This window comes from Panthera leo, chromosome C1 (genome assembly GCF_018350215.1).
Source record: "Panthera leo isolate Ple1 chromosome C1, P.leo_Ple1_pat1.1, whole genome shotgun sequence".
NCBI lineage: Eukaryota > Metazoa > Chordata > Mammalia > Carnivora > Felidae > Panthera > Panthera leo.
This window is the reverse complement of record NC_056686.1, coordinates 57768751-57793618: the sequence shown is the minus strand read 5'-3', so window position 1 is coordinate 57793618 and position 24868 is coordinate 57768751. Positions and strand designations below refer to the sequence as shown.

The 24868-nt window shown below is 35.1% G+C and overlaps 2 protein-coding genes across 5 annotated transcripts in view; one reads left to right on the top strand and one right to left on the bottom strand.

The window, feature by feature from the left end:
- The window catches only part of SRSF11 (serine and arginine rich splicing factor 11), a 43733-nt gene extending 30008 nt beyond the window's left edge, over positions 1–13725 (bottom strand). Inside the window, exon 1 of one of the 2 annotated variants that reach the window (XM_042952138.1) lies at positions 13635–13725. The gene's annotated coding sequence lies outside the window, so the exon portion shown is untranslated. The remainder of the gene's footprint in view (positions 1–13634) is intronic. The other variant, XM_042952140.1, reaches the window with a different exon arrangement.
- Positions 13726–13858: 133 nt separating this feature from the next.
- LRRC40 (leucine rich repeat containing 40) overlaps positions 13859–24868 on the top strand; it is a 55173-nt gene continuing 44163 nt past the window's right edge. For all 3 annotated transcript variants that reach the window (XR_006206117.1, XM_042952135.1, XM_042952136.1), the window contains exon 1: positions 13859–14025. Coding sequence is in view for 2 of the 3 variants with exons in the window: in XM_042952135.1 (XP_042808069.1) it covers positions 13875–14025 (151 nt within the window). In the remaining variant the exon portion in view is untranslated. The remainder of the gene's footprint in view (positions 14026–24868) is intronic.

Genomic DNA, 24868 nt, shown 5'->3' with positions numbered 1-24868 from the left:
ATCATGTGACAATCTTGCTACATTGTTCTATGATAAAAGGACAACACAAAGGCAGGGTTCATACCTGCCTTTTTTTTTTTTTTCTTTAATGTTAGCAACTTTTTATTCTTTATTGGTGGATACACAGAAATCTTTTATGTTACTCTACATATATTTGACATATTTCATAATTAAAATTATACATTCAAACCAAAGAGAGTTTTGTGGTAAGATAAAATCTTTTAAACCATCAGAAGCCAGTTTATGTATAATGACTCACTGAATATGCCAATAGATGGTGCTTTCAAATGGAGAAACAATGTAGCAAAAAAGAATCTTATTATAATAAAGAGGATTTTTGAGTATTTTCAAGTCATCTGATAGGTAGAAAAAACACTAGATCTAGAGCCAGAAGAGTGGTCAGAATACCACCCTGTCATTTATAAAGTGTGATTTGAAGAAATTTCACTTCATTTCTAAGAATCTACTTCAATCAGGACCTGAATCATAATCATGAAAATCTTTCTAGGTCTAACAAGTAGATTAAATAATTAACTACCTTGAGTTACTGTTATATGATGCCCATAGAAATAACTAAAAGCAAATAAATATATCAAAGTAAATAACAAGTATATCTATTTTTATATCTATTTTTTATGTTTATTTATTTTTGAGAGAGACACAGAATCTGAAGCAGGCTCCGAGCTGGCAGCATAGAATTCGACATGGGGTTTGAACTCACAAACAGCAAGATCCTGACCTGAGCCGAAGTCAGACACTTAACTGACTGAGCCACCCAGGTGCCCTGAATCTATAGTAGTTTTAAATCACTTCAGATTTGTTTAGGCTCCTGATTAAACATAACTATAATATAGAATCTGAAGATGGGTATAATGGTCATCTTAATTTACTTTAACCTCCATATCATAAATGTTGTTAAACACTTACAAATTCCTTCAAGTATTATGCACCTGTTATGTTCCAGGATTTTCCTAGACACTAGGAATACAGTAGAGAAAAGATAGTCAATGTCCCTGATCTCATATAACTTTAGTCTGACAAACTTTTTTTTTTTTTAATTTTTTTTTAATGTTTATTTATTTTTGAGAGAGAGGGAGACAGAGCACGAGCAGGGGAGGAGCAGAGAGAGAAGGAGACACAGAATCTGAAACAGGCTCCAGGCTCTGAGCTGTCAGCACAGAGCCCGACGTGGGGCTCGAACTCACAAACCATGAGATCATGACCTGAGCCGAAGCCGGACGCTCAACCGACTGAGCCACCCAGGCGCCCCTAGTCTGACAAACTTTCAATGAATAAACACAAAGATGTATGTGAATAATATGCCATGATGGAAATAAACCAGGATAAAAGATAGGGGAGAAAGTGTTATCGAGCTGAGACTTTAATAAAAGAAGGAAGCAAGCCTTTTGAATTTCTGGGGGAAGAGCAATCCAAACATGAGAAATAGCAAATTAAAAAGATCCTGAGGGCAAGAGTAAGTTTGAAGCTTTCAAGAAAAGTTGGAAGATCATTGTTTATATTTCAGAGAGACTTATAAGGAGGTCCTGTCAGTATCATGTGGAAAGTGAAGTGAAGGAAATATGTAAAGGGAAGGGTCACAGCTGATCTTTGGGAGTAGATTGGGAAGGCTTCCAGCTATATCTGAATGAGAAATATTACCAGTGTAACCAAGATTTAATGCTATTTCTAATCCAAAGCAAAAAGTAATCTGTCATTTTGGCCTATATACCAGTCATATTATGGCTTATATAGTCATATAATTGTTTTTGGCCTATATATGCATGTTATAGTGCATGATTTCTGAAAGGCTTTTGGAATATATAAAATAACTTATAGGTTCCCCATAATGAAGTCCTATTACTTACAGGTGAGGAACAGCCATTATCACACTGCTAAGATATTTGCAGGAATATGTTGATATTCTGTAAAAGAATATTAGAAAGTAATACTTTACACAAATCTTCAGAAATAATACCAAGCTTCTTAGTCATAATGAACAAGCTTTCGTACTTTCCAATTTAAAGCTTCTACAAAGATCTCGTGTTTAAAAGAATGAAACTAGATCTCTATCTTACACCACTCACAAAAATTAACTCAAATGGATTAAAAACCTGAAACTATACGACTTCTAGGCAAAAAAAAAAAAAACCACCCCAACACACACACACACACACACACACACACACACCCAACAACAACAGGGAAAAAGCTCCTTGACATGGGACTTGGCAATAATTTTTTGGACACCAAAAGCACAAACAACAAAATCAAGAACAAATGAGTGGGACTACATCGAGCTAAGAAGCTTCTGCATAGCAAAGGAAACCATCAACAAAATGAATGAAAGTACAGAATGGGAAAAATATTTTTGCAAACCCATAGATCTGATAAGGGGTTAGTATCCAAAATATACAAGGAACTCCTACAACTCAAGAGCAAAAATAAATAAATAAATAAATAAATAAATAAATAAATCAATCCAATTTAAAAATGGGCAAAGGACCTAAATAGACATTTGTCTAACAGTTATATGAAATGATGCTCAGTGTCACTAATAATCGATTAGGGAATTGTAAATCAAAACTATAATATCACCTCACACCTATCAGAATGGCTAGCATCAAAAAGAGAAGAGACAACAAATGCTGGGGAGGGTGTGGAGAAAAGGGAACCTTTGAGCACTGTTGGTGGTACTGTAAATTGGTACAGCTAGTAAGGAAAACAGTATAGAGGTCTCTCAAATATTAAAAATAGAACTACATATAATCCAACAATCTCACTTCTGAGACTGTATCTGAAGGAAACAAAAACACTATGTTGAAGAGATATATAAACCCATGTTCACTGCAGCATTATTTGTAATATCCAAGACATAGAAAAAACCGAAGTGTCCACTGACAAATGAATGAATAAAGAAGTTGTGGTATGTATATGTATGTGTATATATATACACAATTGTATTATCATTCAGCCATAAAAAACAAGGAAATCCGTTCATTTCTGACAACATGGGTGGGACTTTAGGGCATTATGGTCCCTGAAATAAGTCAGACAAAGACAAATATGGTACAATCTCACTTATATGTGAAATCTAACCTCTCCCCTCTACTGCCCAAACTCGTAGAAAAAGAGATCAGATCTGTGGTTACTAGATGTAGGGGTGAGGGTAGGGGGAACTGGAAGAAAGTGGTCAACAGGTACAAATTTCCAGTTATAAGATAAATAAGCACTAGAGATATAAAACAAAATGACTATTTAAAAAAAATACATTTTTTCCTTTCTATTATCTATATGAGATGATGGGTATTAGAAAAACTTATTGTGATAATTCACAATACATTTAGATCAAATCATTATGCTGTACACCTTAAACTTATACAGTGCTGTGTGCCAATTATATCTGAATAAGACTAGGAAAAGAATACTTATAAAGATATTTCCAATGCAAAAAACAAATCTCATAATTTCAGCTGGAATTTCTTCAATTAAAAGATAGAATAGGCACAGGTATGTATTATCACTCTACCCACTGGATACCATGTTCCCAGTTGGATAGGTCAAGCAAGTCACCTGTTATTGTTAAGATACGCTTGTGCACACTAATAGAAATGGCCTCCAAATTGACACAATTTTGCGAATCTGCAAAAGCAACAGAGTTTTAATCAAATTAGTTGTTAAGCAGCAATTTCTCTCTAGCAAATAACTTTTTGAGGACAGGGAAGACAATGTATTTGTCTTTGTGTTTCCCGATGCCCAATAATATACTAGAACAAAGTCAGTATTTGACAAAATTTAGGAAGTATCATTTATGTGCTAGAAACTTCACAAATGCCTCACTCACATAATCCACTCAGCAAAGGCTTGCTGAATGAAGACAGGAATGTACTTGTTAGATTTACAAGGAAATCTGGTTGAGATAAACTTTCCAAGTATTTGGCTATACATTTTTTTCTCTATGGCTATAGAAAGTAGTAAGAAAAAATAGGAAATAAACTGCTGCTTACAGATCCTCAACTTTAAAAAAACTTATCTGCAGATCTATCTTAATTTGAATTTCATTAAAAAAAAGGTTTTTTAAGGTTTTTTAAAAAATAAAATCTACACCCAAAGTGGGGCTCAAACTCACAACCCTGAGACCAAGAGCTGCACACTCCACCAACTGAGCCAGCCAGATGCCCCTTAATTTGAATTTCTAATTTACAATTAGATAATTATATTTCTAATTCTATAAATTAGATAATTCTATAAATATTAATATCTATTTTAATATCAAAATTGTAAATCTCACGCTCCCCTTTCTTCTTCTCCATCTAAATGAAGAGGAGAAGCTAAAGGATAGTTAGCATTATGCGACCGACAGATAGATGGATGAATGGACACACATATTAGGACAGAAAAAAAGTCTACTTAAATTTATTTCCAAATACTAGTTTTGTATTAATTTGTACTGTCTACCAGTAGCAGGAATATCTATGTTTTTCAATTGGACAGCACAGGGTCTATTAATACCTTGAATATTAACATAGAGGAAAAAAGTAGTAGTTGGAGCATTAAAATGCTGTTGCCTATATATACATATGCACAGTATTCACAGCCATAATGCATACGTATTACTTGGAAAATCACAACTTACTTCTACAGATTTGTTTGGCTTTTTGGATTGAAGAGGGTCAACATAAATACTTGGATGGAGAAGCTCCAGATAGAACTCAATACTATCCTCTATGTTATAGAAGGTTCTTTTGGAGTTTCAACTGAGAAAAGGCCATTTGAGGGGCTGCTTCACAATCGTTAAAAAAATTCAGTAGAGCTACACGTATCTTTATTCTAAGTAAGCAGTTTCAAGCATTTTAATATTAAAGTTATCCTTAATCAAGGAATTAGGCATCTGCACCATTTGAGCACTTATTTTTTTCCTATGGTATAAAATTTTCTGTTTATGAAGGAAAATTATTTCTAAGGTCTGATAAAACTGGGAAAAAAAGAAAGTGTGTTCAACTCAGTAAAAAGAGGACCTACATTGGAATGCTTTTATAACGCCTTTTAATCCTGGCAACACTTAAGGTGATTATGAATGCAGACCTAGAGTTAAACTAAAGGGGCTCTACCACCAATGAAGGGAATTGTGACCTTTGGCTCACTACTTTATGCTTCACATTCCTCATCTGAAAAATAAGGATAAGAGTGGGTTGTTTTGAGGATGAAAATACTAATACAATTGCTTAGAAAAGAAAATATTAACTTCTATTATTATCCTTACTCTACAAATTAAAAATCTTCCATTTTGAAAAATGAATAGTTACCTCAACTGGGTTCCATTTTATTTACACTATCACTATATTTTAGGCTAGTACTGTGCCTTAGACATCATTCACATGAAAGATATTAATCAGAAAAGCTAATATATATAGAAGAGTTTCTTAAGATCTCACTTTAAGTTTGTTTTTGAGACAGAGAAAGAACACTGATGGGGGAGGGGCAAGAGACAGGGAGGGAGAGAGAATCCCCAAGCAGGCTCCACACTGTCAGCACAGAGCCCGATGCGGGGCTTCAACCCATGAACTGTGTGAGATCATGACCTGAGCCAAAGTCAGATGCTAAACCGACTGAGCCACCCAGCTGCCCCAAGACTTCACATTTTAACATAGGTTCTGTTTTTGGCCTATTTAAAAATTATAAAGTAATAAATGCCAAATGTTAAATACTAAAACTATTTAAGTGTTAAAAAGTCCAAGTCCCCCATTCCACTCCTCTGTGCATGTTCTCAACCTCTATAATAGGGGCTGCCTATAATTAGCCATGTGAGCCCTAATTCCCTTATGTGAAAAATGAGGACAAAAGTACCAGAGTTTTTAAGATTAAAAATAATATATGAATATGAATCATCTAGCATAGTGTCCAGAACATAGGCACTCAATGAATGGTATCTATCATTACAGGAAAGTCTGTGTTCACCTTATCTTTTCAATGTCTTCCCTCAGAGCATTATTGTCAAACGTGAAAATATTTTGGTAGTAAACATGTAAAACTAATTACTAGGTGTCCTTTCTTCTTTAAGAGGTTACTACAACAGAAAAATGACACCAACAGATTTCAAATTTTCATACTCATTTTGATCCTAATACAAACAGCATGCACAAATAATTGATAATGGCTAAACAAAGCATTCCTTTTTTGGTAAAATGCAAATGTTTCATGGAAAAATCTTTCTAGGAAGGCTTCAATTACTTTTCTACATTTTTAGAGCAAGAGTATTTGTATTCTTATTTTTAAAAGACATAAGCAATTGCATATATGCTTGATTAATCTTAAAAGTACTATGACATGGGTTAGAGCAACAGACCATCAAATGACCAAAGCACAGAAAAAAAAAAAAAGGAAAATATTACTAAGTACACGAGACCATCTGAATTCCTGACAAACGATAAGCTAAAGACCATAATGCTTTTTCCCAAATGCCATTCCAGTCACTTGAAACTGTAACTATGAACTGCAATTAGCTCACATTAAGGTCTAAAAACACAGAGATGTTGATCAAATAATTATTTTGGATAGAAGAGATGGTGGAAAAGTAACTTTCTTGGAAATGAATTAAAAACAAAACAGGTCAGTCTCTCTAAAATGGAAAATAATCAAAGCCGTATTAACTACATAAATTCAGTAATGAGGGCAAAACATGTATCTCCAGAATGATGAAGAACAAAGCTGGGTTCACAGATTTGCCTTGTAGGGACCAGATATGTATGTATGTACATAGGTATGTATTTATTTTTTCAAAAAGTTTATTTACTTATTTTTGAGAGAGAGAAAGAGCTAAAGTGGGAGAGGGACAGAGAGAGAGGGAAAGAGAGAAACCCAATTAGGCTCTGTGCTATTAGCACACATCCCAACACAGGGCTCGATCTCGTGATCCATGAGATTGTGACCTGAGCCGAAATCAAGAGTCAGATGCTTCACTGGCTGAGTCACCTAGGCACCCCAGGACCAGGTATTTAAATGTTCACTAGTATTTGAATATCCCAATGATGGTACCTTTCAAATTATTGAAGTATACGTAACCGTGATATTTTAAATGATGGGGAAAAAAAACCGATGGGGAAAAAAATTGTGGACCATCTTAAAGGTTCTTAAAGTTAAACTAGTGTTTATCTTAATTTCAGTTGTGAGTATAAATATTCTGTCTTGAAATCTGAGTATCAAATTTTTAAATAAAAATCTATTGATTGTGATTATCAACAAACTATCAAATCATCCTTATATTTCTTTCTTGTCAACTTAAGTTGACACTAAGAAAAAAGTCTCAGTGACCATATATCTTGTCTTATTAAAACCTTATAAAAACTGTTCATATAGAACAATATACGCCATGTAAAATCATGTAATTTTACTCCTTTTTTTTTTTCTTAAAGTATTGAGCAAATGAAGCTGCAAGCTTAATTCAACGGAACAAAATTGTCAGCAGGGGTGATATAAAGTCAAATTTTAAAACAGTGGATTTTTACTAAAGCAATTTTTAGGGGTTGGGCCTGGGTGGCTCAGTTGGTTAAGCGTCCAACTTTGGCTCCGGTCATGATCTTATGGTTCGTGGGTTCAAGCCCCAGGTCAGGCTCTGTGCTGACCGCTCAGAGCCTAGAGGGTGCTTCATATTCTGTGTCTCCCTCTCTCTCTGCCCCTCCCCTGCCACACTCTGTCTCTCTCTCTCCAAAATAAACATTGGGAAAAAAAAACAACCATGTTTAAACAGATTTATTTAGTAGTGCTTTTGTATGTATTAATATAATTAAAGATAGAATGATATTATAAAGCACACTCTAGGATTTGGTGCCCTAATTTTCTCTCTGTATTACTTTACTACTTTAAAGCAGACAAATTCCTAAACCCTATAAAATTGATATTTTCAGTCAGAGAAACATTAATCTTGGAAAAATGAGCAAGAAAATAGCTATTAAAGGTTAGGAGTAGGAATCACTGGGAATAATGGGAAACAATCTCAGCTGATTTTAGAAAAAACAATAAACAATACCATAGTGCCTTTTATTTAATGACAGAAAAAGACTGCTTTATAACCACCCATTCAGCTTTTTTTTCAATAGAAAGGAAATAAACCAAAAAATAAAACTAATAGTAATTAGGATTTTAAAAAATGTATTTTTTAATTAGTTCCTCCACTTTTCTTCACAGGAAAAACACTAGCATGTAAAAGCCTTTTTAAAAGATGAAAATGATAGTTTCCTAAAGCTGGTGGACCAAAATTCTCTTGTATTGAAAGTAGAAATATAAGACCCAACACTTGAATCAAATATTAAACTACCTAGAACAAGCTCACTGCTTTATGACTCAAAAGTGAAAAAGCACAGGGAACATACAAATGAATTCCCTAAAATAAAATGCACTCTCTCCATCAGAAAAAATTACCAAAAATTTTGTTGTTATTACAACAAAATACAATTCAAATCCAGATTTAAAACTATGAATAAAAATGCAAAATATGTACTGTCTTCAATGAAATAGTATAGAATGTTTAAAAGTTGGTAGTTATAGGCATAAATGGAAAACAAACGTGAAACTGCAAAAGGAAATTTTTAAAGAAAACTGAAAGACGTGGGTAACGAACATCTGAAAAGTTGAATATTTAAAACATGGAGAGCCCCTGTCCTATATAATTTGCTCTCAATTTTGATCATTTAAAATAACTTACTGATGGGGCACCTGGGTTGCTCAGTAGGTTAAGTGTCTGACTCTTGATTTGGGCTCAGGTCAACATCTCATGGCTAGTGAGATTGAGCCCCACATCGGGCTCAGTGCTGACAGTGTGGAGCCTGCTTGGGATTCTCTCTCTCCCCCCTCTCTGCCTCTCTCTCTCTCTCTTTCTCAAAATAAATAAATAAAGACTTTAAAAACATAAAATAAAATAACTTACTGACAGAGGAAGGGACAAACAGAAAAAAATTGAGTAGTAAGTATATAAAAATGTAAAAAATTCAACTTAAGAAAACATTTAATAAGCAATATATGTTAGGTTCAACAATTCCAATCAATAACAACAGTGTTAAAAAGCGAAATGCTCTCTCAATAACTTTACCATAAGATAGCAGTTCTCACTGATTAGGCAATATTCTGAAAGATAAACAATACTAATTCAAAGTAGGCTACATCTAAATCTCTTAATTTACACACACACACACACACACACACACACACACACACACACACATCCTTCCTAGAAATGTCTGAAAAGCAAATTCACTTTGCTCTTAGTTGGTAATATTTTTTAAACAAATGTGCTTTAAAAATTTGCGGAAATTAGTGCCATTTTCCTTTACTACAGTTTCTCTTTTGCCTCAGTAAATCCATCTTACCTACTGTACCTTTCAGCTTTGAAAAAAATCTAACAAGTCAGAGTGGCCAAAATGAACAAATCAGGAGACTATAGATGCTGGAGGATGTGGACAAACAGGAACCCTCTTGCACTGTTGGTGGGAATGCAAACTGGTGCAGCTGCTCTGGAAAACAGTGTGGAGGTTTCTCAAAAAATTAAAAATAGACCTACCCTATGACCCAGCAGTAGCACTGCTAGGAATTGACCCAAGGGCTACCAGAGTACTGATACATAGGGGCACTTGTACCCCAATGTTTATAGCAGCACTCTCATCAATAGCCAAATTGTGGAAAGAGCCTAAATGTCCATCAACTGATGAATGGATAAAGAAATTGTGGTTTATATACACAATGGAGTACTACGTGGCAATGAGAAAGAATGAAATATGGCCCTTTGTAGGAACGTGGATGGAACTGGAGAGTGTTATGCTAAGTGAAATAACCCATACAGAGAAAGACAGATACCATATGTGTTCACTCTTAGGTGGATCCTGAGAAACTTAACAGGAACCCATGGGGGAGGGGAAGGAAAAAAAAAAAACAAAACAGGTTAGAGTGGGAGAGAGCCAAAGCATAAGAGACTCTTAAAAAATGAGAACAAACTGAGGGCTGATGGGGGGTGGGAGGGAGGGGAGGGTGGGTGATGGGTATTGAGGAGGGCACCTGTTGGGATGAGCACTGGGCATTGTATGGAAACCAATTTGATAATAAATTTCATATATTTAAAAAAAATGTAAAGAAAAAAAAGAAAGAGTAGAAAGGCTTCCATTTTAAAATCAAATTAACTATGGAAGGATAGTGGTTATTCTTGATGCCTTCCTTTTGTTACCTTCTAAGTCAAATATGTAATCCTCACCCACTCTTGTTAATCTTGCCTCCTTTACATCCTTCAAACTCCTAGATAGTCCTCTTGATCAAAACAGGAACAATCCAGTGTCATCTCTCATCTGTATTCATGCATCATCTTCCTAGGGAGATACCTCCCGTCTTCATACATGCTCTTTCTTCCTTGGGTTCATCCCCAAAGTTAACTTCTGGAAGAAAAAACTTACCTTGTCTCTCTCCTGCTTAAAAATTCAGTGTCTCCTATAATGGTTAATTTATGGGTCAACTTGGCTTGGCTATAGTGCTCAGTTGTTTGATAAAATAATACTCTAGATGTTGCTGTAAAAATATTTTTTTAAGTTGTAATTAACATTCAAATCAGTAGATTTTGAGTGAAGCACTTTACCTTCTGCAATGTGTGTGGGCTTCATCCAGTTGGTTGAAGGCCTTAAAAGCAAAGACAGATTTTGCGAAGAAAAAGGAATTCTCTTCAAGATTTAAACATAGAAACCTTGCCTGCATTAGTTTTCAGCTTTCTCTTTATCTCTAGTTTGATAGATTAGATAGACAGATGGATAGATACATACATACATACATATGTACGTAGATAATAGATGATAGATAGATAATAGAGATAATAGGTATAGAGACATAGATATAGGTAAAAAAAAAAAAGAAAAAATCTAACATGTAGCAATGTTCATAAGAGTAATATGGATATGTCTGAAAATGTCTTATTAAATTTTAATGGTAGAGATATGCCACTCTATCTTACTTTGATAATAGTTTACTTTCTGTTACGAAACATAACAGCATTTTTGGCTGATGTACTTTTTTAATAAAGTTTATCCATTTATTTTGAGAGGGAGAGAGAGAAGAGAGAGAGCAACTGTGCATGTGCGCACAAGCAGGGGAGGGGCAGGGGAAAAGGAGAGAGAATCCTAAGGAGGCCCTACGCTCAGTACAGAGCCACATGCTGGGCTCAATCCCACAGAACATGAAATCATGACCTGAGCCGAAATCAGGAGTCAGATGCTTAACCAACTGAACCACTTAGGCATCTCTGGCTGATGTAATTCTTAGGATCATATATTTTTTGTTTCTTCACTTTCTTTTTTCATTTGGCAAAGAAGATAATCACTTTCTTTCTTTTTTTTTTTTTTTTTTCATCTGGCAAACAAAATAGAAGAGAGAAACTTTCCATTACCTTATTAAGATGAATATAATAAGTGCAGCCTGGCAAATTCTGTTTCAAAAGGTAATTATTCAGTAGATGCCTGCCCCTGCACAGGAGACATCCATTTCATATTATTTTAAAAATCCATTTTTTTTTTAAGTAAATGCTTTTGCTGAAATGCTCAAGTTGAAAAAGGATTGGCTTTTTTGTTTGTAATGCATTCTTCCAAAAGTAATACAACTGATACAAATTGCTAAGTCCCATGAATATAAACACATACATACATATATATATGTATATAAAACTATACTCTCTCATAAAGGAGCTCAATTCAAGTTGATAAGCTTTCAGTTTCTATCAATTTGAGATAAAATATGTAACTTTTCTGTGTGAGGTAATAATTTTCACCCTCACTTACTTAATCTGCACTTGGTACACAGTACAATATACAGTTTACTATAGATACATACTAGTAAAATGTTTACCTCTGTCAGTTTATAGCTATTGAAGTTTACCACAAGTATATGGTCACTTGGAGTTTTCAGAATTACTTTGCCATTAGCAGAATTACGCTCTTCTTATACAAAGTGCAGCAATGTTTATTATAATTATATGTCAATAATGAAATATTTAACTTCACAAAGAAGCACAATAAATGAAAATATTATGCCTTGCCCATTCTTTTAAAAAATATTGAAAAAAAGAATCTATGGTAGGGAGAGGTGGTTACTGTAAGCTTTTATACTTGAGTAATTCACCCTCCAAAGGCTGTTAAATCCTATGGAAGAGAAAAAGTGTTTTCTCTAATATAAAAAGCCTCCTTTAAAACATAACTGAAGTGTCCCTTAAAATGGTTCTAGGATAAAGGTGTTGAAAATGATGAAATAAAAGCCACTTAGGCAAGTCATAATGATAAACAAGAAAGATTTTGGACAGAGAACTAGGTTCACGTTCTTGACCATACCACTTACAGAAACTTGTGACCTCCAGTAAGTTTCTTAATCCCTTTTAGCCTCAATTTCTTCACCTGCAAAAATAGTTATTGTGCTAAATAAGAGCAAAGGAGATATTATTAGCACTGTGACTGGCACTTAGTAAGGTGACAATCATCATTACTGTCAAGATAAACTTGGGCTGCGGAGGAGGCTCATTACGATCCTTGCTACACTCTCCTTCGTTGGTAGTGTAACTACTGGTACCTAGCTGTTACTCACTTTCAGTGTAAAGGACTCCAAAGAACTAAGAATACAGAGCGAGAGGGGGTTAAAAACCGAAATTTTACAGGTAGCAAGAACCTGGACTCTGGCTGCAGAATTTGTCAGTGGGCCGTCATCGCACTTTTCAAAATTCTCCTGGTTCGCAGCCGGGTTGATGGAGGGTTTGGAGATTTCCCGGTATATGCATGCTTTTTTAGAACAAAATCACTTCAGCCAAAAGAAAAGCCTAGCACCCAGCACAGGACTGAAGATAATGACTTCCTTATTATTTGTTGAATGAATCAATACAGGTGTACATTTCAGAGAAAAACTATCCAGGAAAACCGACTTATTGAATAAAATTTTTATCTTCTATCCTGGAGTCCCTTTCCTCACCAAACGCTCAATATTTAAAGTTCTATCTTCACTTAATTATTAAAAAAAACGAATGAGATAGGAATTATCCCTAAATTCATGAAAAAGGAGTAAACTTTAAAAACGGTCAAACTGCCTACAGTTAGTTACCCAGCTGGTAAGCTACAGAAGCAGCTCCATTCGAACTCACATCTCCTGCGCTTCAAAGTCCAAGCTGTTTTCAATACACTAAAGTTTGCGCCTCCGCTGATCTCCGTAAACTGTCCAGTAGAGAGAACATTTATCATTGATCTTTCTTTTTCCTTGTCTGATGCCAGCCCTTCCATTTCACGCTACCTCCTATGCTGGGCTATAAACTAAATACAACAACAGGCAAGCTGCACGAATTCTAAGAATCGCGGTATATGCGCGAAGAACAGAAATCTGTTTTATCTTCTACGCCAGACGGATGTCCGGCGCCACCACTACAAACGACAAACACAGGCTAGGGTCCAGAGAGGCTGCAGACCGCGCCCAGGTCTCAAGTTTTGGTCAAGGCCCACGTTCAGGCCAGGCGAGGAGAGAAGGTTATCCTTCCCCGACACCCTGGCCAAGGCGGGAGCCCAGAAGAGTAGGTTGGAGTCGCAGTAACAGTACAAACAATAAAGCCCAAAGTCCCTCTTCAGTCCGTTAAGCGCACTTACTTGAGCAAAGTAATTCCAAGACACAAGGCCGGCACCGGCAACGGGAAGGGCTCCTCTACCCTCCAGCCCAGGCGCTGGCGGTGACGACATCGGGGCCGCGCCGGCGAGAGCTAAGGCCCAGCTCAAGGCCACGAGCACAGCGCGCTGGAGCGCGCGCTCTCGACAGGGGCGGGGTGACACGCGGGCGCCACCTTTAAGCGTCACGCGCGGGGCTCTGCCTCTGGACTTGAGGGTTTGAACATGTCGCGCCTGAAGGGAGTGGCCGAGCGGGATCCCCGAGTGGGTTTCAGAGCTGAGAGGAGAGACTGCGGTGCCTCGGTACCCCAGGGGCTTTTAAAGGCAGCGAGGAAGAGCGGCCAGTTAAACCTGTCGGGTCGGAATCTTAGTGAAGGTAAGATCCAGAGGTACAACCCGATTGTGCTGTTAGAAAGCACTTGCCCCTGTCTGGCACCCTTTCCTTGGCCTGCTTTTGGCCACTGCCACAGTCTCCTAGCCAGGACTCCCAGGCCCTAATTCAGGCACTCATCACAATTACACTGGTTCGGTCAGCACGGTTCGGTTCCTACTTTCCCTCAAGGAATAGTGAGCATATTTCCTAAATTGAGGATCAAGATAGATGGCACACAAAGTGAATTTGGAACCATCCTGAAAAACCTAGTAAAGATCAACAAGCACAGATTTGGACACCATGAATAATAGCCAAATGCTCTTTTTATTGTCTGTTGTGTAAAGGAGGGACTGGGAAGTGGGGAGAGAGAATATAGCATTCTTCCCATAGTGTTTTTCTCTTTTATTCAGATTTTAGGCGATCCGAGATTGAAACCTTCCATTTTTCATCTAATGATTGCTTTTTTATTGTGCCATGTATAGAGCAGAAGAAGCAAATACTTGCTGAACGAATGAAAAGGTATATGACATAAAATCTCTGCTCTATCTGGAAAAGCTTTTAATCAGTGGGGAACATAAATATTTTAAAACTACAGATATGCATACACATTTGCTTTTCTCAGAGCCTGGAACAGTTTCCTTGATACCTGACTAGGGGTTACTTGCTTCCTGTAGGACTCTGCTCAGAGGTCACACCTCTCAGAGGCCCTTCCTAACTACTCTATCTATAAACACCATTGCTAACACTGTTTTCTTGTTCGATTTTTTAATAACATTTGTCATTATCAGAGTTTATTATGTATTTGTTTATAGTCTTCCCTGCCTTCTCAATAGAATGTTATTTTCAAGAAGTCAGGGAGCTTTGTTTTATTCGTTGTTGTTATTACTAACAACCCAAAATAGTACTTGGTACATGATAGATTCTTATTAAATAAATATTTGTGGAAGGAATAAGTAAATGAATGAATATTTGCAAATACTAAGTGGTATACTGGAATGTACTTTTTGATTGGACCCAGATGATTTTGTCTAGTAAGTTTAAGGGAGCAAATGAATTTTGGCTCTGAACTCCATGATGACATGATCAGGGCCGTTTAGGTTATCATTGTATAAACAGAACCTAACAAAATTACTGGCAAATATTAGGTACTACATAAATTATGTTGAATAAGTGGATGTATAGTATTTCATAGGGGATAAAAATATAAATGGGAGAAGCACATGGTATTTGTAGTTTATTATCAAAAAGAAATCCTTGTTACCATAATGTAGAAGGTGTTTATCTAACTGTAGCCTTCAACTTCTCTTGCCATTCAATCTTTGCCACCCAAACCACTGTAATTCTGAACTATGTAAAGTCCCTTATGGGGCCATGCTCTTTATCTCCATATCTTTGCTCATGTAACTTTGAGATGCTTAATCTTACTGTGCCTTATTTTCTCATTTATAATGTGTTTGTGATAATAGGACCTACTAAGGTTTAAATGAGATAATACACACAAAGTATCTGGTACTAAAAAGTACACAGTAAAAATGATTATTACTGTTATGACTATTAACATTGTAATAACTTTCTAAGTGCTTTCCTGGATTTCTTTAAATCTCACCCTCTAAATCAGTGTCATCATCAAGATATCCTTTTAAAAGGATTTATCTTTGACAAATGCCTAATGTCATGTATCCACCATTACGGTATCATAATGAACAGTTTTACTGCCCTAAAAATCCTCCGAGCTCTACTTATTCATTCCTTATCTGCTTCCCCTGAGGCCTGGCAGTCACCAGTCTTCCTGTTCCTGTAGTTTTGCCTTTCCCAAAATGTCATATAATTGAAGTCACATGTAGCTTTTTCAGATTGGCTTTTTTCACTAAGCAATATGCCTTTAAGGTTCCTCCATGTCTTTTTGTGCCTTGATAACTCATTTGTTTTTATTTCTAAATAATATTCTATGGTATAGATGTATGTACCATTTTATCCATTTACTTTTTGAAGGACAACTTTGTTGCTTCCAGTTATTGGCAGTTTTGAATGAAGCTGTAATTTGTTCAGGTTTTTGTGTGGACCTAAATTTTCAACTAATTGGGTGTTAACCTAGGAGCACCATTTCTAGATCACATAGTAAGACTGTGCTTAGCTTTGTAGGAAATTGCCAGACTGTCTTCCAGAGTGCATGTACCATTTTGCATTCCTTCCAGCAATGAATGAAAGTTCCTGTTGCTCCATATCCTTGCCACTGTGGGTATTATCAGGTTTTTGGAGTTTAGCCATTCCAATGAGTGTGTAGTCCTATCTCAATGTTTTAGATATGATGTGGAATGTCTTTTCATAAGCTTGGTTGCCGTCTGTATATCTTCTTTGGTGAGATGCCTGTTCAGATCTTTTGTTCATTTTTTTTTTAAGTTTATTTATTTTGAGAGAGGCAGAGACAGAGTGAGTGGGGGAGGGCAGAGAGAGGGAGAGAGAATCCCAAGCAGGCTCCACACCATCGGCACAGAGCTCGAGGCAGGGCTCGAACTCATGAGCCGTGAGATCATGACCTGAGCTGAAACCACGAGTCGGACCCTTAATGGACAGAGCCACCCAGGCACCCCTGTTCATTTTTTAATTGGGTTGTTTTCTTATTGTTGAGCATGGTTGTCCTTTATTTGTCTTTTCATGCAACATGTCCCTGTTCAGTAACTCAAGATTCAATGAATAAGTGATATATAGAAGAAGGCCAGTGGCCTGTTAGTTAGGATTTTTTAAAGTCGATATTATATGAAGAGTAGATAAAATCAATATAAGTATTGGTTTTTTTTTTGACCAAGTAACTGCAGAAAAATGATTACTACTCTTTTCTGATAAACTTCTACTAACTTGTCCCTTTTACTGGCCTACACATTGTTATACTTTTCAAAAATATACTCCTTTTTAAAAAAGTCTTCTCATTATTTATATTATCTCCAAATTTATATTATCTCTTCTCATTAAATTATCTCCAAATGTTATTACCTAGAATTATGTATTATGTTCAAAATGATTATCACACTTAGCTTCTTTCAGATTGTTATCAATATGTATGAGATATCATGAGATATTTATATGACAGATATGAGCATATGAAAGTGTTTGAACGCTACAGACAGATACTTATTTACATTGCATTTGTTATATACCTGTTATGTATGTTTTCTCCAGATATTGTGCTGAAGAAGCAAATTGACACTTCAGATAATTTATAGTCACATAAGCATTTTGGTATGTTTTATTCAAATTGGCTTATTAAAAATTGCACTTGTTAAATAACAATTTTTTGTGTTGTATTCCAGGTCTTTCTTCCCTTCTTATTTATGCAGTAATACATAGGTACATTTGTAATGTACCATCATGTCCATAATTTCTACATTGGAAAAATAGAACCTAGCCTTTAATTTTGAGGTATATAACCCAAAACAGTTAACAGTCTGTTTATTCTTTCTCTTAGATGGTGGCCTCCTTGAATTGATTCTTCTTAGCAGAAGCTCTAAGAACAATGGGACACTTTATTTCCCTGATAGGGTGTTATCTGATACCCAGTACAGATTAATTTTTGTGTGTAACTGAAATCTGAGTAGTCTTGGGAATTTTTAGTACCCTTTCTTTTTATAGGCTGTAGTTCTTTTATGGAAATACCCATTTATTATTTTCTTCTTTATAAAGCATTGTATCTATGACAGAAAAACTACTATCTATAGAAAGCATAAAAAGTGAAAATAACCATTCAGGGTTAATCACTTGATATTTTGAAGGTTTTTCTTCTATAGTTCTCTGTGTGAATGTGATGTATAATTTGCCTTTTATTTTTTATTTTTAACAAATTAAGAATTGTACTGAGTCCTCTTTTCTGAATTTTGTTTGTACATTTTTTGGTGTTACTTACAAAATCTGATTATTTTTAATGACCATAATATTTCATCTTATGACTACAATAATATTCTTAAACATCTGAATGTTATTGGTAGTTTTAAAATTACCATTCATGAGTGTCAGTTTTATAAGTTACTCACAAAGTTATGCCTGAACAAAATAACTGTTAATAACCAACTTCAAAGAGAACATTAGAAATATTCTGGAAATTTTAAATGACTGCTCTTTTTTCTGAACAAGTACACAAAAATATATCATTGTTTGGTTTAGTCTAGATATTGCAGCTTTTTCATTGGACCAGATAAAATAAAGATGGAGTTGAAAAGGAGGTATTGATTGTTGCCTTGTGGTTGCCTGCCATTGATAGAACAATAGTATAGAACATGTTTTTGGGTGATTCATCAAAAACTCAATGAAAGAAAAAGGTGCCAGAGTTTGGAACAAAAGAATGCTGTAAATTTTAAAGAAACCACATTGTTGAACTGACAAGAAAATTGGTAGGTGGATAATTTATTAAACAAACCAATTATGTTTATTCAAAAACCATATTATTTGAAAGGGAAATAAAGGTATAAGGCTATCCTGCCTTATCTTTCAAAGAGCAGTTTGGTTAGTTTCCATTTGTGAAATTAAGTAAATAGGTCTAGGGCTTCTAGGCCTCCAGATGTCATGTCATCTATTTTGAGGTAGTGAGAATTTGCCTTATTCAGTATGTAGAGTTTGTTATGACACTATAAAAAGTGTAACATAAACCGTATACTTCCCAAGTTTTAAATAACCACCCTTACATCTGTATTAACCAGATTTCTGCTTTATTATTTACCTTGACTCTGTATTTTGACTACTGGTTGTCTTCATGGAATTTACTATAATATTCTAAACAGCTAATAAGAATTAACCAAAGTATCAGATTTTAACAACAAATAATTCCAGAAAGAAGCTATATTTCCAGATGAGTAGATCATTAAAACAAGCTAATTCTTGAACATTTCTTAGAAATAAAAGCAAAAGGAAAGTGTTTTAATCTGTATATGATGGCAGAATCTTGAGGTAAACATTTAATTTTTAGCATACTGAAATCCAGGGAAGTCTGGAACAAGGAATTAGATAATTAATTAAAAGTTCCATTCCTATTTCTTGATCTGTTAGAATAATTCTAAACTTTAGTGTCTCAAACTCTTGATGTGTATTTCAAGTTATTGTCAGTGCCAAAATTTGCTTAATAAATGAGTGCAAACTTAAATTTATCTCTATATTAATGTCATGTTGATTAACTTGCATTGTAATGTTTTCTTGAGTAAGAGAGTTAAGTGAATGCCATCTGTCATATATTGTCACAGGAAAAAAAAATTATTGGGAAGAATGGAATTACAGTTTCAGTGAGGCTTATGTTCACTATAAAACTGAATGTACTCTCAAGTGAAAGTAATAAATTCAAGCATATTTTTCTCTTAAAGTGATTGGTAAAAATGTTTTCTTTTTTATATGTTAAACATTGTTTCATTTTTTCTTATAGTATCCTGCTGGACTTCCAAGAGTACCATTCTCTTCATGTATTCTAATGTAACAATGACTCAGGTGCTCTAAAGCACAAAGATACATCTCTTTGTGTCAATCTCAAGCTGCAACTGAGTTAATACCTTCTATGTAACTATAATTTTATTCTGGGGGGTGTGTGTGTGTATGCGTGTATTTTTTTCTTATTAAGTTTTAAAGATAGTCTGAAAGTGACATAGTATTGTGGATTGTCGATATGGGATTCTTTCTTTAGTGTAATGAGCCCATTGGTTGTCATAAATAAACTACTGTGGAGAAATTTGGAATGTTTATCAATGGAGCTTTTCCTAATCTTTTACATAGTGTTAGACTTACTGGTTTATATTCAATTCTCATAATTTTTTTAAAAAATTCTCATAATGGGGTAGACAGTTTACTGAATGGCATTTGTAGGATAAGCTGTTATTAAAATATTATTCTGCACCTAGCAAAAGCCTTTTTGTACTACTGTTGTTGGATCCTAGCATTTAAATTATGATGGGGCCCTCTCATTTAATCAACAAAGAAATTGGTAACCAGAGATATTAGATGAGACATTAATTGACAATCAGTTGGATTAGTTGCACCGAATCTTAGTTCCCTGACTCTTTGGTCAGAGATACACCCATTATGTCCTATTGTGTATCATAGTTTAATATATTTACAGCCTTTTAGAAGATGGAATCTACATAGAGTAGGATATAGACCTTATGGGAATGATTATGGTTTTTTACTTAAGGAAACATCATATATGGTGGGTAATCTTTATATCTATGAAACTGTTTAAAACGGTCAAAAAAGACCTTTAAATCTCATATGATCTGTTGCTCCTATGGTTTGCTGGCTACACATTCTTTTATCTCTCCATGTAAACACCATTTTAATCATTTTTTTTTTTTATTTCTTCTCTGTTTCTTCCCTTACTCACTTCTAAGTATCTTCCCCATATTATACAGTTCTCTACCATCAGCCCATCTGTATTCCCCCTTTTCCTTTCTTTTTTTTTTTTTAATGTTTATTTATTTTTGAGAGAGACAGACACAGAATGCGAGTGTGTTGGGGCAGAGAGAGAGGGAGGCACAGAATCTGAAGCAGGCTCCAGGCTCCGAGCTGTCAGCACAGAGTCTGACGCGGGGCTCGAACTCACAAGCTGTGAGATCATGACCTGAGATGAAGTCGGACGCTCAACTGACTGAGCTACCAAGGCGCCCCTCCCCATTTCTATAATTAACTATTGTAAGTGGAAGAAAGAGTAATATGCCAAAAAAACATGTAAAGAAATCTTTTCTCAGTCTTTGTTAAGGGCCATTCTGTCTAGTGTTGAATCCTTAGTCACCTATGGCTATTTAAATTTTAATTAACCAAAATTAAATAAAATTAAAAATCATGTTCTACAGTCACTTTAGCCACATTTTAATAAGCATTCAATAACTGTATGGAGCTAGTGGCCATCACATAGTGCAGCATATAGGAAATTTTCATCATTGAAAAAGTTGTATTGGGTAGTGCTCTTCAAGGCAATTATTATCTTGAGAGAAATATATATATGTGTGTGTGTGTGTATGTGTGTGTAGTATACCAGTGTGTATATATGTATGTGTATTTATACATGTATATACCTCAATTTGTTTATTCATTCACTTGTTGATACATATATACATAAATGAATAAATGTGTATATGTTAATAAGATTATCTTGATATATTACATTATCTGTATTTTTATTTTGCATTAACCTTATTGGAGTATAATTTACAAACAATGTATGTATCATTTTTTTAATTAATTTTTTTTTCAACGTTTTTTATTTATTTTTGGGACAGAGAGAGACAGAGCATGAATGGGGGAGGGGCAGAGAGAGAGGGAGACACAGAATCGGAAACAGGCTCCAGGCTCCGAGCCATCAGCCCAGAGCCTGACGCGGGGCTCGAACTCACAGACCGCGAGATCGTGACCTTGCTGAAGTCGGACGCTTAACCGACTGCGCCACCCAGGCGCCCCTTTAATTAATTTTTTTAATGTTTATTTATTTTTGAGAGAGAGAGAGAGAGAGAGAGAGAGAGAGAGCATAAGTGGGGGAGGGGCAGAGAGAGAGAGAGAGAGAGGGAGACACAGAATCTGAAGCAGGTTCCAGGCTCTGAGGTGTCAGCACAGAGCCTGATACGGGGCTCGAACCCACGAACCGCAAGATCATGACCTGAGCCAAAGTCAGATGCCCAACTGACTGAGCCATCCAGGTGCCCTGTATGCATCCATTTTAAGTGTATCATTCAGTAGGTTTTGACATACACACACACACACACACACACATTTGTGTAATCACTACCACAATCAAAATGTAGAACATTTTCAATATTCAGAAATTACCTTTTAAGCCCCTTTTCTGGCAGTCAATCCCTACTGCTAGTTCTACACAACCAGTGATCTGCTTTTTGTCAATATAGATTAGTCTCTTCTAGAATTTTATTTACATGGAATTACACATTTGCAATTTTGATTTCTTTTGCTTTAGCCTTCCCTTGCTTAGTATGTTTTCTGAGGTTCATCCATGTTGTTTATATCAGTAGTTTTTTTTTTTTTTTATTGTTGAGTAAGTCTATTGTATGTATATACCTCAATTTGTTTATCCAATCACTTGTTGATATACATTTGAGTTGCTTCTAGTTTTTTTTTTTTAAGTTTATTTATTTATCTTGAGAGAGAGAGAGAGAGAAAGAGAGCAAGCAGGGGAGGGGCAGAGAGAGAGTGAGAGAGAGAGAATCCCAAGCACTAAGGTGCAGAGCCTGATGCAGGACTCAAACTCACTAACCACGAGATTACGACCTGACCCGAAATCAAGAGTCGGATGCTTAACCGACTGAACCGCCCAGGCACCTCAAATTGCTTGTAGTTTTTGACTATTATGAATAAAACTGCCATGATCTTTCAAATACAGTCTTTGTGTAGACATACATTATCGTTCCTATTGAGTTACATACCTAAGACTAGAATTTGTGGACTTACAGTGATAAATAAATGTACATTTAACTGTTTAAGAAGTTACCAAGCTGTTTGCTCCTAGTAACATGAGTGAATCAGTTGCTGCACGTCATTACCAACATTTTCTATTGGCAGCCTTTTTAACATTAGCCATTCTTGGGATCATTTTGTAGTACGTCCTTATGGTTTTATTTACATTTCCTTAATGCCTCATGTTGTTGAGCATCTTTTCAACTGCTCATTAAGCATTTGTATATCTGCCAAGTGTTCATATTTTTTGTCTATTTTTAAATTGAACTGTTTGTCTTAAGTTATGAGACCTTTTCTATTTTGGGGATACGAGTACTTCTCAGATATCTATCTCTATTGATAATCTATTATATCTTCTTAGTCTGAGGATTAATGATTTCTTTAGAAGAACATAAGGTTTTAATTTTGATGAAGTCCAGTTTATCATTTTTTTTTCTTTTGGGTTTTGTACTTTTTCTGAACTAAGAAATTTTCTCCATCCAAAAGCTGTGAAGATTTTTCCTTTGCTTTCTTTTAGAATTTTTATAGTTTTAACTATAATATTTAAGTCTGTGATCTATTTTGAGTTAATTTCAGAGTATGTCATAAGGTAAATGTTGAAGTTCCTTTTTTCATCCATATGAATTTAGAGTTCCAGTGTGATTTGTTGAAAAGACTGTTACTTTCTCATTAAATTGTCACCTTTATTGAAAATCAATGGATAATATATTATTGTGTAGAATTTTCCTTAACTTTTCTTTTCTATCGATTAATATATCCTTATGCTAATACCACAGTGTCTTGACAGGCTTTATGGTAAGACTTGTAATCAAGTACTGTTAAGTTCTAGAACTTTATTCTGTTTCAAAAAAATTATTTAACTTATTTCAGTTCTTTTGCATTTTGATAATACATTTTAGAATCAGTTCGTTAATTTCTATAGAAATGCCTTCTGAGATTTTGATTAGGATTATGCTGAAGCTGTAAGTCACCTTAGGGAGAGGTGACATCTTAATAATTAGTTTGTAATGTGGTATATTTCTCTACTTACCTAGATCTTCTCTAAGTTTTCATATTTTATATTTACATACCACAGGACTTGCATATATTTGTTAAGCTGAACCCTGAATATTTCATGGTTTTAGATTGTGTGTCTTATAAATCTTTAAACATATAAAGAATATTTTCATTTATCAATTGCTAATACATGGAAATACAGTTGAGTTTTGTATATTAATCCTGAATTCTGTGCACTTTCTAAACTCATTACATATAATTTTTTTTTTTTATAGATTCCTTAGGATTTTCTGTATAGATGATCATGTTGTCTCTTAAAGAGACAGTTTTACTTTTTCCTTTCTAACCTGAACATCTTTTATTTCTTTTGTTTTATTGCATTGGTCAGGATCCATAGTAAAATTCTAAAGTAGTGAGAATGTGCATCAAGAAAACACTAAGAGAAAGCCCTTAGTCTTTCACCTTTATGTATAATGTCAGCTATACCTTTTTCATAGAAACCTTTTTTTTTTGAGTGTGTGTAAGTCTCATAGATTTAAGGAGATTTGCTTTGCTTCCATAAATCCAATGTATCAGACTAGTAACCCTGAATTGTACTTCAGTTTCCTGAACTTGAAACTTTGCACTTTTTCATTTAGTATCATTCTGCAATCGTAGTCAATGACTGCAGGGTATAACTGATTGTTGCCTTGATTAATAATGCTCAAAGTTCTAAATCAGACTGATATGAAGTCCTACTTATATGATGGAATGAAGGACTCTTTAAAATAGTTTTGCTACAACGCTATAGCAAGTTAGTACCTTCCTGAGGTTTCAGTTTTTATAGTGGTGAACCTCGACTCTCCATGTTCAACTTACAGTCTTATTTGCTGTGTTACAGGAGTTGCGATATTTGTTCCAATGGGATTCACACAATGTTGTGTGATGGGGTAAGAAATAAAATTGTATGTTAGGTAAAATAGACAGCAGCTACCAGAGTCAGTTATGCTTTCCAAATATCCACCGAGAGTCAAGACAGTAGTATAACTTTATAGGTGTTTGAATCCCATTTCTGCTACTTACTGGCTGTGTAGCCCTGGGTAAATTATACATTCTCTCAGTGCCCCATTTTTCTTGTCTATAAAACGAGAATAGTAACAACACCTATCTCGCAGAGTTGTTACGAGGTTTAAATAGTATATTAGAAAATTGCCTGGTATTTGTAAGTGTTAGCTATTATCATTAGCTATTATTAACATCAGTGTTTTCTCAGACAGTATATACTAATGTTATAAAATTATGACATCACCTTATAAATGTTGATTTCCATGCCTTCTCCCTATTCTATTAGTGCAATGGTAGAGTCCTTTCTTTATTTGCATTATATGTCGACTACAATGTACCTTGCAGAGTATGTATATAGTAAATATAGATGAATGAA